The 13865-nt window shown below is 36.7% G+C and overlaps 1 protein-coding gene across 1 annotated transcript; it reads right to left on the reverse strand.

Annotated features, from left to right (window-relative positions):
• Positions 1–4528: 4528 nt before the first annotated feature.
• LOC116254366 (LOB domain-containing protein 33-like) lies at positions 4529–6048 on the reverse strand. The gene is made up of 2 exons (XM_031629743.1): positions 5770–6048; positions 4529–4915 (listed from the first exon to the last, which is right to left on the reverse strand). The coding sequence occupies exons 1-2, from the start codon at positions 6046–6048 to the stop codon at positions 4529–4531; spliced, it is 666 nt and encodes a 221-aa protein (XP_031485603.1).
• Positions 6049–13865: the final 7817 nt, after the last annotated feature.

Below are 13865 nucleotides of genomic sequence, written 5' to 3' on the forward strand. Positions count from 1 at the left end.
GGCATTTTATAACATGTTAATTCAACGACGTGAAATGTAAAAAATGAAAGAAAAATGGGGTACATTTTCTTTTTAAAAAAGGTTTTTTTATCAAAGCCTGTAAGCTCGATTATTTTGTTGAAGTTCTATACGCTTTAGCATGAGATTTTTGAGCTTTTCACGCTACCATTTGATCATTAATGACTCTTCCAAGTTAATTGTATTTTCAAATATGATGTATAAACAATATATGTTCTGTCATGTCAAGTGCTTAAACACATGCAAAATGCAGCATTAGGATGCAGCTGAGCTGCATGTGTGGTACATAGCGCTTTGTTTAATGGTTGCCTATTTTATTAATTTTAAAAATGGGTTTGATGCTGAGTTTTGAAAATAACATCATATTTGCATGTTCAGGGTGAATGAGAAGATTACAACTCTCTGTTCCAAAACTAACTTGAGAGCTTCCTATTTCCATTATTTTTTTGGGTCCTAAATTGTGTCGGCATCAGCAATAGTAATGATGTATCCTTCAACTTAAATATTGTGTCCTATCACTTATGATACAAAAACTAATTCAAACATTGTCACAAAAATCTTTGATAGTTTCTCCAGATTTGACACATGCAGTATAGAGACTTTCATGATTTTACATATTTTATACATATAAATGTACATATTTTATGCATTTATACATATTTTACACATGTAATACTATACATTTAGGATTTTATTTATGAATTTTTATCACATAATTCTAAACTATTTAACATTTTCTATAGACCGATTCAATTTTTTTTTAAAAAAAAATAATTGTTTCAGAAAATGAGTTTGGTTTATTGGGCGCAATTTTGGGCTGGGATTTAGTCATCTGGACAGGCAGGGACTTTGAGTTTGGGTTCAAGAATATTGAATACTAGGAACGGATTCAACATTAGTTGGATACGCTAATATAGGCTGCCAATTTTTTTTTAAATCTTTATGATCTTTTTTGTTTTCCCTTGCAAGACTCATGAGAACATATGGGTAGGACAAGGAGCTTTTATAAGTGCAAGTCATGATTTTTTATTTTATTCTTCTCCAATATTGTTTTGATTCTTTTACTAAATCGTTTGCTTATAAAAACTAATGATTTTTTCTAGAATAACGGTAAAAAGCAATTCATTTTCTTAGTGAAGGACCTTCTGAAGACAGAAATCTTTAAATGAGCCTTCGATCATGTAAATGAGCCTTCAATCATGAAGCCTTGAAACCAATATGAATCTAAGCAAAGTTGGGTTCAATCTTCTAAAACTTCCGTGGTATATAGCCAACGGCCCCTTAGAAGAGCTTTACTTGTTAGAAGTTATTGTGAGTGAGCAGGGGAGACTCACCATTACATTGAAGGCCGAAGTTCTCACCCGACCCCTCATTCTCAAAGAGATTGTTTGGTAGCATAGATACTATGTGAGTGTCACATGAATCTACCTAAAAATTAGGCTAAATTCATGGAATATTAGTTATAGTGTTTCATGAATTTACCTGAAACCTAAAAAACAATCTCATAGGAGCTGTTTGGGAACAATAACAGTATGCTACTGTTTCATGCATCTGCCCTAAAAAGTAAGAAAGATTCATGAAACACTTTTTAAAGTGTCTAATGAATCTAACTAATTTTTGAGTTAGATGCATTGAATAGTACAATCACGTTACTGCTTTTGGTACCTTAGGGTACTGACTACATGGTATTGAATGTACAACCTATGTTAATTTTTTTTCTTTGTCTCAGCCAAGAAAGCTGCTGAAATCATTAGTTCAGTTTAATTTATTTTCATTTAGGCAAGCAAGGAACTCATCACTTGGTTGCCTAAATGATTCCTCACTTCACAAGAGTTAGTCTCACTTTCCATTTTGTATTTCTTGGGAAATATTTCATGTCCCATAAAACAACAACAAGAATTCAACAAGATCTCCCTTTACCATTTGATATATAGGCAATCCAAAATGAAGTCAGGGAGAAGCTTACTAGAAAAAAATTGCTTCAGTTTCTTTACATAGGTAATTTCTTTTTTTGTGTACAAGTAGATATGAGATCAAATCCTAGTGACAAAGAAAAGTAGGAATCAACACAGGAGATTATGACCTTCATAATGTATAGACAAGATTTTAGACCGAGAAAGTTCAAGGATTGATTTTGAAATGCTTATAAAATCTAATCTATGCATTGAAAAACCTAATTTTTTGTGTCAATTTTTAGGTCATGAGATCACGCTTATACATTAGGTTTGTGAGAGAAATAGATCATTAATGCATCAATCGGGTGAATATGATATTTCTTCCTTAATCATTGAATTCTTAGGTATATGCAATTTTAAGGATCACGACCAAGACCAAGTGCTTTTATGAGTCAACCCCTCTCTCTATGTGTATGTGTTTATAGGGTTTTTGGATTTATCTGTCCAAACATAGATATGAACAGGAAAAGTCTCTTGACATTTCACACTACAACACCCGATATATATATATATATATATAACAATACCTGATGCATTGCATCAAACAGTAGAATTTGAGATCTATAATGCCAAAGGATATATAGATATATATATATATATATATATATATATATAGTTTTTTTTTTCACGTGACAATATCTAAAAGCACAAAAGTGCTAGATACCATAACTGGAGTTATGAAATTTGAAGCTTGGGGCGTTTTACAATTTGCTGTCTCCTGAAAAGAAGAATGATAAGTCGCCAGTTTCTTTTTCTTTTAGGTAATTTATTCATCATAATAATGTTGTGAGAGTCAGTGCCATGAGCTAGCTACTAAGAGGGAGCTGCATTCAATTTGTAAACCTACCTTATCTGTTCATCAGCAGAATCGAGAACTAGATATCATAATTAAGTCTGTCTACAATTTTTACATCATGAAACTTCACTTCGGATCTGGCGCAGAGCTAACCACGATTTTCGATAAGCTTCCACCTACTGAGCCATATAATGACCTAGCATGCCCTGGATTTCAGGACCTTTCAAACCTCAAGAAATCTACATTTGTAGACCATTTATAGGCAGTTGTCTTTTTAAATAGTTTTTGAATATATATATATATATATATATATATATATATATATATATATATATATATATATATATATATATATACTTAACAATGGTGACAATTGAATCAATATTTTTCTCACTAATTGTTCAAAAATGTTCATTTATTCCATTAACACTTATTCAATAATTTTTTAATATATATATATATATATATATATATATATATATATATATATATATATATATATATATATATATATATATATATATATATATATATATATATATATATATATATATATACACACCACACACACTTAACAATGGTGACAATTGAATCAATATTTTTTCTCATTAATGGTTCAACAATGTTCATTTATTCCATTAACACTTACTCTCTCTCTCTCTCTTTCTGTGTGTGTGTGTGTGTGACTTCTATCAGTCTCAACAATGGTGACGACTGAATCAACTTTTTCCTCATTAATGGTTCAACAATGTTCATTTATTCCATTAAGACACACATACTGTGCACCTTTGGCAGAGGTAAGTGTTTAGTTTTTTGGATTTTGCTTTCTGCCCTAACAGTCATGACTTTGTGGAACAGAAAGTGTTTTAAGGGCTAGTTCAAACATCTAGTTGCTTCTCTAGAATAAAGTATCTGGGCACTAGACATTAGTTGGCCAGGAGTTGAACTTATTCTCACTTGGCCAGTAGTGTATCGGCAAATAATTCATCCGGAGGTTTTATTTTCATTTGGGGTTTCTTTTACTTCTTTTTACTTTGTATTGATTGGGAAGTGGGGTTGGTAGATGCCCAATTAGGAAGTTTAAGTACTGAAGCTCTTGTTGGGCATTGATTTTGATTTGAAATATTATCGCACTGGTACAGTGAAGATACAAAAAAGTATCTAAAGATTTAATTTCATATGTTGTAGAAGATTGCAACCCATTCAAAATTGATTTGGAAGTTCTAAGTTTTGAATTTGTTAAGAAAATTGATACATAAAGTTCCAACACTTCATATGCTACCATGTTTGTCTTTCTTTCCATCTTTTCCTTCCTGGAGGAAACTGAACCCCGTATGGCCAAAGGATGACCAAATAAGGAAGCAGAAGAGACATGGTCAGTATCAAAATCAAGGACCAAGATTGGTGCAATGGAAGAAACAGGAATTATTCATTCATATTGGTTAGCTACATAAAGGCCATAATCATCACATCCAATTCACTTTTGCATCTTTGACTAATTAACTAAGGACTAGATATTTCTGGTTGATGAACACGGAGCACCCGCCCAAGCAAACCAAAGAAAACTGCATGGGAGTAAGATTTTGAGGGACGAGAAGTCTCAGGAGAGATTTCTCTGCATAATGAATCAGAAAAGCCTTGATTGATACAGAAAGGAAACAGACAGATGATACTCAAAGCACCCCTTGTTTATTTAAATAGACAAAGTCACCAAACATCTCAGTACACCAACCTAGCTAGAAGCATGAATTTCAGCAACTCATTTTTCAAACTTAAACCCAAAAGTAGAAAGGCATTCATCAATATTTTTTGAAGCATAAAGGCATTCGTTAATATCATTTGGCAGTGACACCACAGGCTGCTGATCCTCTGCATGGCTGGTGAACAAGCCACAATCCCAGCTCTCCTTCACACCTTCGCATGCAGCAAAGAGCTGGGGATCGATGTCTCCTTGCTGGTAGGGAATGTAGAAGGAGTGATCTTCATAAGGTTGAGGTGCTTGTGCAATTCCAGAGTAGGATGCATTCACATAGTCCTGTTGGTCAGTGTATTGGTTCATAACACTGAGATCTTGATAGACAGAATTGCTTTCGCCTTGCATTATCTTTGTAGCAAGTGTTTGAATCTCCTCCTGTAAGTTTGCAACCTGAAAACATGGAGTGGAAGATAAGTACAGAAAAATCAGTCGGGTGTGAAGAAAGAAAGAAAAGCATCCACGCTTTTAACTAAGAAAATCAGAGTTTCAGCTGAAAATGAAAAAGAAAGAATGTTTTCAGGTGAAACCTGACAATGGTCTACAAATGTTTGGACAAACAACTTAAGTATTCAGCAGACTATTAAACAACCAGGATGACACTGCATTTTCCTTTAATGTGGAATCCCTCAGTATGATTAAAGCAAGATTATTAACTAATATTCTATGTGTGCACCCATAAACCCTCTGTCTCTCTCTCTCTCTCTCTCGTTGAGTGTGCTGAATACACAAGTTTAATTTCTTCAGACAAGCTTAGTGGTTTAGCTGAAATAACCAATTACTTACATCAATCCACAGATTTAACAAGCAGATGAGGACAAGTTAATGCCTAGTATCTACCTCTTCTTCAGAGAAAAGAGAAGAAAAATCAAAATGATGAAAAACGAACACTGAAAGGCCAATAAGCTAGCTAGCCAACCAGCTTCCAAACGTAAAAGACGCAAGTCTAGTCTAAGTTGAAAGACAAATGAAAGATATATCACATGTAAAACGTCAAATGTGATGTGCCCACAATGCAATATCAACTCCCACTTTCTCAGACAGAAAACTTTTAACCAAAGATAGAGAGTGAGAGGAAGAAAAGAAAAATTGGGTCTCAACTCTAATTCCTCAAACTGAAGAGACATAAACAAAGATCACTGAAATCACATCTCCCACAGTCTTTTCCTCAAACATTTCAGGAAAAAAACAAAGAACAAGCCAAAAGCAGGAACACCATAGGGACACAATCAATGGTCTAATTAAACCTGTTGCTGGAGTGCAAATATGTGGCCTACACAGCCATAGACAGGGTCTCGAAGCCGAGCCTGCGCCTCATAGGAGAGAGACATGGCGGCATCGCCACGGTCGTAGAGAGGGATGTGCAGCAGCAGCTTGGAGACGTTGCTCGCACCAAAGACCTTGTGAATTGCAGCGAAATGGGTCGCGCCCTGGTCGTAAGAGAAGTAAGGTGCGAAGATGCAGCCATTGATGCACTTCCTCCTCAAGAATTTGCATGCACCACACGAAGAACCGAGCCCCGTCATCCTCACAGCTTTCTCTTTCTCTCTGCACGTAAACTGATCTGAGAGGGACCAAGATCCGTGCTTCTGAACTTACTGCACCTACCAACCTTCCCCCATGCATAGGGCACATATTTATATGATCTTGGCAGCAAGAAGATGATTAGTTCTTGATGATCACATTATGGATCTGTGTAATGTAGCTTAGTTGGTGTCTGTAGTTTAGATTGGTCACCTGGGTGGCCTACATTTTCATGGCGTACGGCCACATCTATCCCTATCAAGTGCTTTTAGGATGGCCCTTTGTTGCAGATTCCTCACCAAAAGACACAAAACGCATGATCGCTCAAAGACTGCTTCTCGAACAGCGGGTCGCCGGCCGCTTTTACTTTTTTCGGACAAGGGGATCACTCGAGTGCCGCCCTCGCTTTTCTTGATCCTTGAACAGGCAGAAAACCAGTCATCAATCCAACGTGCATGCTGTTGATTGCTTGACTAATTTTTTTGCTTTTATAAGATTCAAAGAAATAATGAAGATGGTAAGGAGAGGTTATTAGGTTGGATTCAATTTTTAGACTTCCCCCACCATCCACTAGAGGGTGTTTGATAAGAACATCATGGTGGGTGTGTGATAACAACATCATAAACCATTTTTTAGAACATGTATTCTTAGAACACATGCTTCAAAAACATCACATTTTTCTTGTGAGTAACAGAGCATAAGTGTGTACAATGTTTGATTGTTAGATCTAGAAAAAGTATCTACAATCATCAAATTATCTTTCCTTGAATGTTCTTAGAATACAAGCCCTAAAAACATGTATACCAATGTTCTTATCAAACACCTCCTTAAGAACATTTGTTTGTCTTTGATCTACTTTTATATAAGATCCTCAGATTTTGAGATCCATAGATTTAGCATCACATCCTCCTTTTCTTAAATGAGTGTCAAACATGGATCTTAGGTCTGACTCAAGATCTTTACTTTAATAAACCATATACTTCACTGCAGATCTTCTACCATATCAGTAAAGTGTATCTAATATCGATCGGATCCACGTGATAACATCTGAAGTAATCAAATAAGCTGGGCAATGAACCAATGCTTTCCCTGCCCCTTCCTCTCAAGGTCTAAGGTTGCCTCCGCAGGATGCTAGTCCGACCAAAATCAAATGTGAATATTGCAGCATAAATTTTGTATTTAGGATGCCAACAAAGTAATAAAGCCTTTGAAGAGACTGAAGAGGCCCTAAGTCTCGTACGAAATGCAAAAAAAGGCAAAAAATGTGAAAACATTTAATTCCTTTGTAAGAATAAAATCAGAAAAAAAAAAGTGCCTTTTTCATGGCTCCACCAAAAGTAATGTGGCCTATTATTAGGTTGGAATAATATATGAACGGTATCAATTCTCATTTTTCTTTTTTTAAGTAGTTCCCCATAAAAACCAATGAACTTCATCCTGAACTGAAACTAGCTTACTCATTTTTATTAATCTGAAAAGACAATTCATGTTCTAAAGATGCCATGCAATAACTCCATATATAACTATCATAATAACCATAATTTATTGAAGCGAACTTTCTTTACATAAAAGAGTTTTCTCTTTTATCACGTACCGCAGTCTCTGAAAACGATACAGAGAAACGACCAGCCTGAAGAACTCTTCAAATGCTTTGTTCAAGAAAAAAAAAAGGAAAAAAAGTAACTTGCATAAAAATCTTAACCTTGAAATAAATTTGATTAACATGAGTGTGTGTTCTATTAGATTTTGAAAGTTTTGGAGAAAATAGATCAACTTTTAAAAGGGTAACAATCACAAGCTCAAGTTATTCAGGTTTGAATATGTGCAATGTAACCAGTACTTAAGCAATATAGTTAAATGAAAGGAACTCTAACTCCTGCAAATTATTATGCCAGTAAATTTTCTAAATAGGCTTTAGATCTAGGTCAGATTTAGGGTTCATTTTTCTGACTCCCACATAATTTTAATCGAGTAGCAATAGTTGTTACAATCAAATCTTATCCCCACAAACCTAAACCACTGATTGACATATCAGCTTAAGAAAAGAAAAAAACAAGAACAGAAGCAATCATCCACGCAATCTTCTTTTTATTATATCATCCAGTAAAAATCATTCCAGCAATCCTGCATTTTGGGTATTTCTCCCTTCTTTTCACGTTAGAAAAGGAGAAAATATTCCCTTTTAATATTTAACTCCCCATCGGAAAAGATATCACCTATATAAAGATAAAAAAGGTTCTTGAAAATTTTTTAAAAAAATTGTCAATCAAACGTGCACTTCATATAGATGTGACTTGACAAGGCACATGGATCAGCCTAGAGCATCACCTTGTACATGTTTTAAAATAAATAAATAAAAAATTCAAAGCTCAGAAAGAACCAATTACAGTAAGATGGATCCCCATGGAGTCGCACACATTTAGGACTTGTGTGCATGGATTTAGGGCGCTTGGGGAATATTTTCAGGTCGTCTAGGAAACCCTACGCCTGTGGGATCCCCACCACTCATTGTTTTAGTTAGTCTGTGAGGAGATGATGACCAGTGAGTGAGAGAGGTCCTAGACGCATCTCCTTTTGATAATCTTCGGCCCCCTAAAGAAACGGGGGTGTGGAAGGCGATCGATCGGACAGTGTGGTCTCATCTTTCCAAAAAGAAAGAAGAAGCTTATTCCTTTTCTCTTTTCTGTTCAGGTGCTACGGTTCGTAGGGCTCTAGCCTTGTTGGTGCAGGCGTGTAAGTCAATCTCCTGAGCAGATTCTCTCATGCCATTTTTGTTTCCCTTGTTAGGAACAATGGTGGCCTTCTCCCCTTGAACTGTCCACAACCTTCCATGCCTGCTGCTAGCTTTTGAGTTTTAATGGAAGTGACAACATTGTCTTGGTGCTTGTAGCCTTCACAGAAACCCTCATTTAATAAATGTAAATAAAAAATCTAAAACACTTATCAGTTGTGAGCACGCACGCATTTATTGCCTACGAGAAAAATCAGAGAGAGAGAGAGAGAGAGAGAGAGAGAGACTTTGACAGTATATATTTTCAAGATGGTAATGGTGGTAGCACCTAACAAACAATCCAAAAAGCTCTCTCTCTCTCTCTCTCTCCTTATATATATATATATATATATATAGATATATATACACACTGAATTTTATAAACTGTCAATTATAAGAAGAGCAAAGAATAAAGATTAAATTGAAAAAAAATGGAAGACAAACTTTTTTTTTCAATAAAACAAAGTGGCCCTCAAAGAAGGCAAAAATTAAGTTCTTAATCAAGGAGACTTATTTGTGTTTCTGATGAACAAAAGAGGGAGACAAATGAATTTCCTTCAATGAGACTGTTTGCCTCCTTTGGTGGGTATTTCGGTTTCTTGAAAAATCAACTTTTTTTTTTTTTTTGCATTTTCAGCTTAATTACTTCCTTAAGGTCAATATCTTAGACAAATATTGCAATTAAGTATGGTATATAGGGTGTGGTAGTAACCAGTTTTTCTCTTTCTTTATATATATATGTATAAATATAAAACAAAAGAGAAATATTTTGATAGTATTTTCAAGAGGACATGGTGGTTAGTTCCTAACACGAAAGAAGGTACAGTCGCCATCCATTGAGAACCATTATGTTAGCATAAATAGCTCATGGGAAGCAAGGATGCAGTTTAAAGTAAGAAGGGGAAGTGAAATTTCAGAAAGGACTCGAGTAGGCATTAAAATGAAGGATGACTGTACAGCAAAAGGTCATTCTACCACCGTGAAACCCATAAGAAGCATTATCATGTCGGCATCTTCACATTACGGTGCTCCGTATTTTTTCCATCTTTAGGTGCTGCACATCCCGTGTATCATATATTTATATATATGGATGGCAGCCTTTGCGAGTTCAAATTTGTTGGAAAATCATGAGGAGCGTTGGCATGAACAGTAGATAACTTAGGTGACTCGATCTTTATCCATGTCAGTTACTGTTCCCTGGTTTGGTTCAGTACAAAGAATATGCTGTTCCCCTTTTTAGTTGAGAGAAAGGAACAGTGTCGTCTTCACGTGACAGTTTGGGAAGCCAATTGCGAATCCAACTGAGCTAGTTAGTGTATGGCCGGATTAGTTTCTACTGGATACGGTATATGCCCTTTTTGGCTTTTTCTGTGATAATTTTAATTAAGAGGCCTCTCTTTTGTCCTTCATTTTCTTTAAAAGACTCATACCTTTCAGGATTTTTTTGATATAGACAGTACGCACAGATCTCTTCACATCTCTCTCTCTCTCTCTCTCTCTCTCTCTCTCTCTCTCTCTCTCTCTCTCTACATCCACCGTCTACCACTCTTTACTTTCTCCCATGCTACTGTTATACCTTGAGCAGTTGTTGTGGTCTTATGGGCTTCGCCTTGAACCAGACTGCTTGCTTGGTTCATTTGTTTGTACAACGCATCCTGCCATCACCCCTTGCCCATTGTCTCTTCGTCGTCCTTTGCTCGGGACCTTTTGTTTGCACAATTGAGTCGCACATTACTATGTCATGGTTATAGAATAAGCTACTCAATTTACACTTGGTTCGAGTCATTAAATCTCTGTCTTAAATGGGCCTCAAGAGATATAACATAACAAGAGATATAACATAGCTGGTCAAGTTAAGAACATGTGAAAAAACGTTTAATTTGATTCCTGTGAGTGCTATGTATATGTGTTTTAAGTAGTGGGGCACATCATCTAAATTGAAAGTGCATCATTGCCATCGCTATGCCCATGCTTCCTGAAACTCCAAAAGTAGGGGGACTTGGGAAGCCATGGGCCCTCATTTTCATCTAATGGATTGTTAACCTCCTTCTCAACTTATGTCAATTTCATGGGTTCATCATCATTATCCCATGTGATTGGTGGATCAGATGTAAGAATAAGCTGACAAGGGTCAGACTGGTTTCCATATGAGATCATGATTTGGTCGAGCCAAAGTATAGCTAACTCTGTTAGAACATGCTAAATCAAGGCTTGATCCAGTATAGTCAGGTCATGAGCAGGAGAAATATCCTACCACTGGAAGCGGAGTTGAAACCGATCCCATCTTTTACCTTGTGAAACCGATCCTATCTTTTACTTTGCCCTTAGGGTTTAGGTCTTTATCGGGATCTGAATCCGAGATAGTATACCTTGAACTCGCAGAAGCATAATGTTTGAAGTATCAAACTGACCACCGGACTCTTACTGACCTGTATTTTTTGAGCAATTGGCAAGTCAGCTGCTCATTTTTCTTGACCACCGCCTGTTTTATCGCCCATAACTTTGGGGTGAACATCACCACCAATATCTCTTTTGCTATCATCATATAATCATGTGGATTTCTCCGGCTATATATATATATATATATATATAATGTTATGACCACCAGATCGGCCACATGGATGATATAGGACTGTCAACAGGAACATAAAGCTCCTCCCCAACCACATCGATAATATACGACTAACCAACCGTCACTACTACAATTATGCGCAGCTCTAACATGAAAAAGCGTCAGTGAACTACAGCACTGGCGCTATTTTAGCACCACAAAAATGGGCCAGAGGGTTACGCCAGAGATTCGCACTAATAACCAGAGATGCCCCATCTTCTTTTGTAGTGAGGGGCGATAAAATTGAACCCGTTTAGCTACCTTAGTTCTAGTCATCATCCAGTCCATTCACCGCCAACGCATCACCTTTCTAGACCAGTATATTTTCTTAGCTCAAATCAAATGATTTGACCAAACGTTAAAAAGAAAAAGAGAAAAGAAGGTTTTTTGAAATTTTGGTCATCACTGTTGGAGGGGTTCAAGGCCCATCACTCATCTCACTCACCTATAGTTGGCCCCACAGAAAAGGTTGCCTGTATGGTGCAACACACACACGTGTATATATATATATATACATATATATATATATATATATATATAGAGAGAGAGAGAGAGAGAGAGAGAGAAAAAGAGAGCTAAGACTTGATGAATTAACGGGTGCCTCTAGATCAATGGCTGAAAATTTAGCTAAGTAGCACTAGTCAGCCTCTGACGTGGTAAAATGAGTGCGTGTGGTGCACTGACTTAAGTTTAGTGTCAACACAACATATGACTGAACTTCGGTTCAGCTCAGTCACAATAAAGTACTTCAAGGGCTGGTGTGGGCAGTGGCCCACACCAGTCACACAGTAGCTCTGCTGAGCTATTGCCGTGCCCTAGATTGGATGTGGATAAGATATATGACTGAGCTACTTAAAAAGTAGGGTATGAAAAGAACTTAAACATCTTATTAAGAAATCAAATTACATTTGAATTTAAGAAATGGCATCTGATTGGATTTTGTTTCAAGTAGTCTCCGATATGAATGAGATTCAATTTTAAGTATATCTTTTATCCAATATTTATACATTGTGGATGTCGGTTCTTAACGTATCATAACGCAGTTTGAGTTCGACTGCATAGTAAACATGAACATGCATGAACATTTTCTTTCGTTCATTTTGAATTTGAATGCGTGAACATGCATCCGATAAATTGAATATGGTAAAAGGTACTCCTGGTTTCAATCGGACGTGCTAAATATCTTTAGGTGAGTCCACACCCTACACTAACATAGGTCGGAATCAAGTCAAATCTAAGCTTTAATAAGTTTAAATTGATCCAAATAGAATGTGCCGGTTTTGGTGATCAGAGCGAACTCTGGTCCCAACTATATGAAATGTTTGTTGGTGGGCAGTAGTGGAGCTACAGTATGGCTGGTATGGACATTGACAAATTATTTCCTTGCTGTGAAACTAGGCCCAGCTTTAGACACATGCAATGCCCACACCAAACCCTGGTTGGCGACTCAAAGTGCCTCTCAGCCAAAAAATCCTACTCCGTCACTGTTGATGGCCACAGGTAAAACCACTGAGATTTCTACATTCAAACAAGAAATAAGCAGGGCAATAAGCTCTCTTTGTGGAGGAAACAGGCCAAGGTACTTCCAGTGAGCATGAGGTTAACAATCTATCATTCAAAAAAGACCCGGAGATCCCGCCCCTATTTTCCCTGCCTCCAAAGTCCTGAAGATTACAGTACAGTCTTTAACTTGAGTGTCGCGATTTCACCTCTTACAGCTTAGGATTGTAGCGCTCTGAAGAATCGAATCGGCGAAATGTCTTCTATATGTTTGCTTGCCTAACCAGCTATGCTATGCCCTTTGAGGCGCCTTACAAAGGTACTTTAAGACCAAATGATACAAAAAATTCATGCAACCCAAAATAAACGGAGCTTCACTCCTTAAGTTCAATTTTTATTTCATCAATTCTAACACAAAGAATCAACCCAAAATGCTAGAATTAGTCAGACATTGGACAGCCAAGCATAAAACTCACTAGCTAGTACTCTCGCCTCTAGAGCCTATATTTGCTTAAGCCTATACATTGGCTTCTGACAGTCAAAACCCAACTCTCTGCAACAACAATCTTGTTAGGATCCCTTTCACATTCAACTCATAGTAGCAATGAGTACCACAAGGAAAAGATGGCATGGTGATTGATGATGAAGTTCTTGGCAACAGTCACCATATAGAAAGCTACAGCGCCCTTCAAGCATGTGGGCCTTCTTGGAGGTCATGTCATGGTCAAGGATTTGACTTTGATGGGTGACCATGCATTGAACTTTTAGTTTTAGCCTTTTTCTTTTTAATTTTTCATGATGGGTAGGTTGGATTTAGGCGGACCCAACCATGTCATGCCAAGATGCATATACTGGGACTTGAATGTTCATAATCATCTATAAATCTTCAATTTGTAACTAGGTGGATATTGGAATTTTTATTGGGTAGCTAAGCGCTC

The sequence above is a fragment of the Nymphaea colorata genome, chromosome 5, assembly GCF_008831285.2.
Source record: "Nymphaea colorata isolate Beijing-Zhang1983 chromosome 5, ASM883128v2, whole genome shotgun sequence".
In the NCBI taxonomy this organism is placed as follows: domain Eukaryota; kingdom Viridiplantae; phylum Streptophyta; class Magnoliopsida; order Nymphaeales; family Nymphaeaceae; genus Nymphaea; species Nymphaea colorata.

Bases quoted from the DNA above. Each gene is read 5' to 3' on its own strand.
- LOC116254366 (XM_031629743.1), bottom strand. From the start codon at position 6,048: ATGACGGGGCTCGGTTCTTCGTGTGGTGCATGCAAATTCTTGAGGAGG. The intron at 4,916-5,769 runs GTTTAATTAGAC...CCATGTTTTCAG, and splicing joins TATTTGCACTCCAGCAACAG to GTTGCAAACTTACAGGAGGA.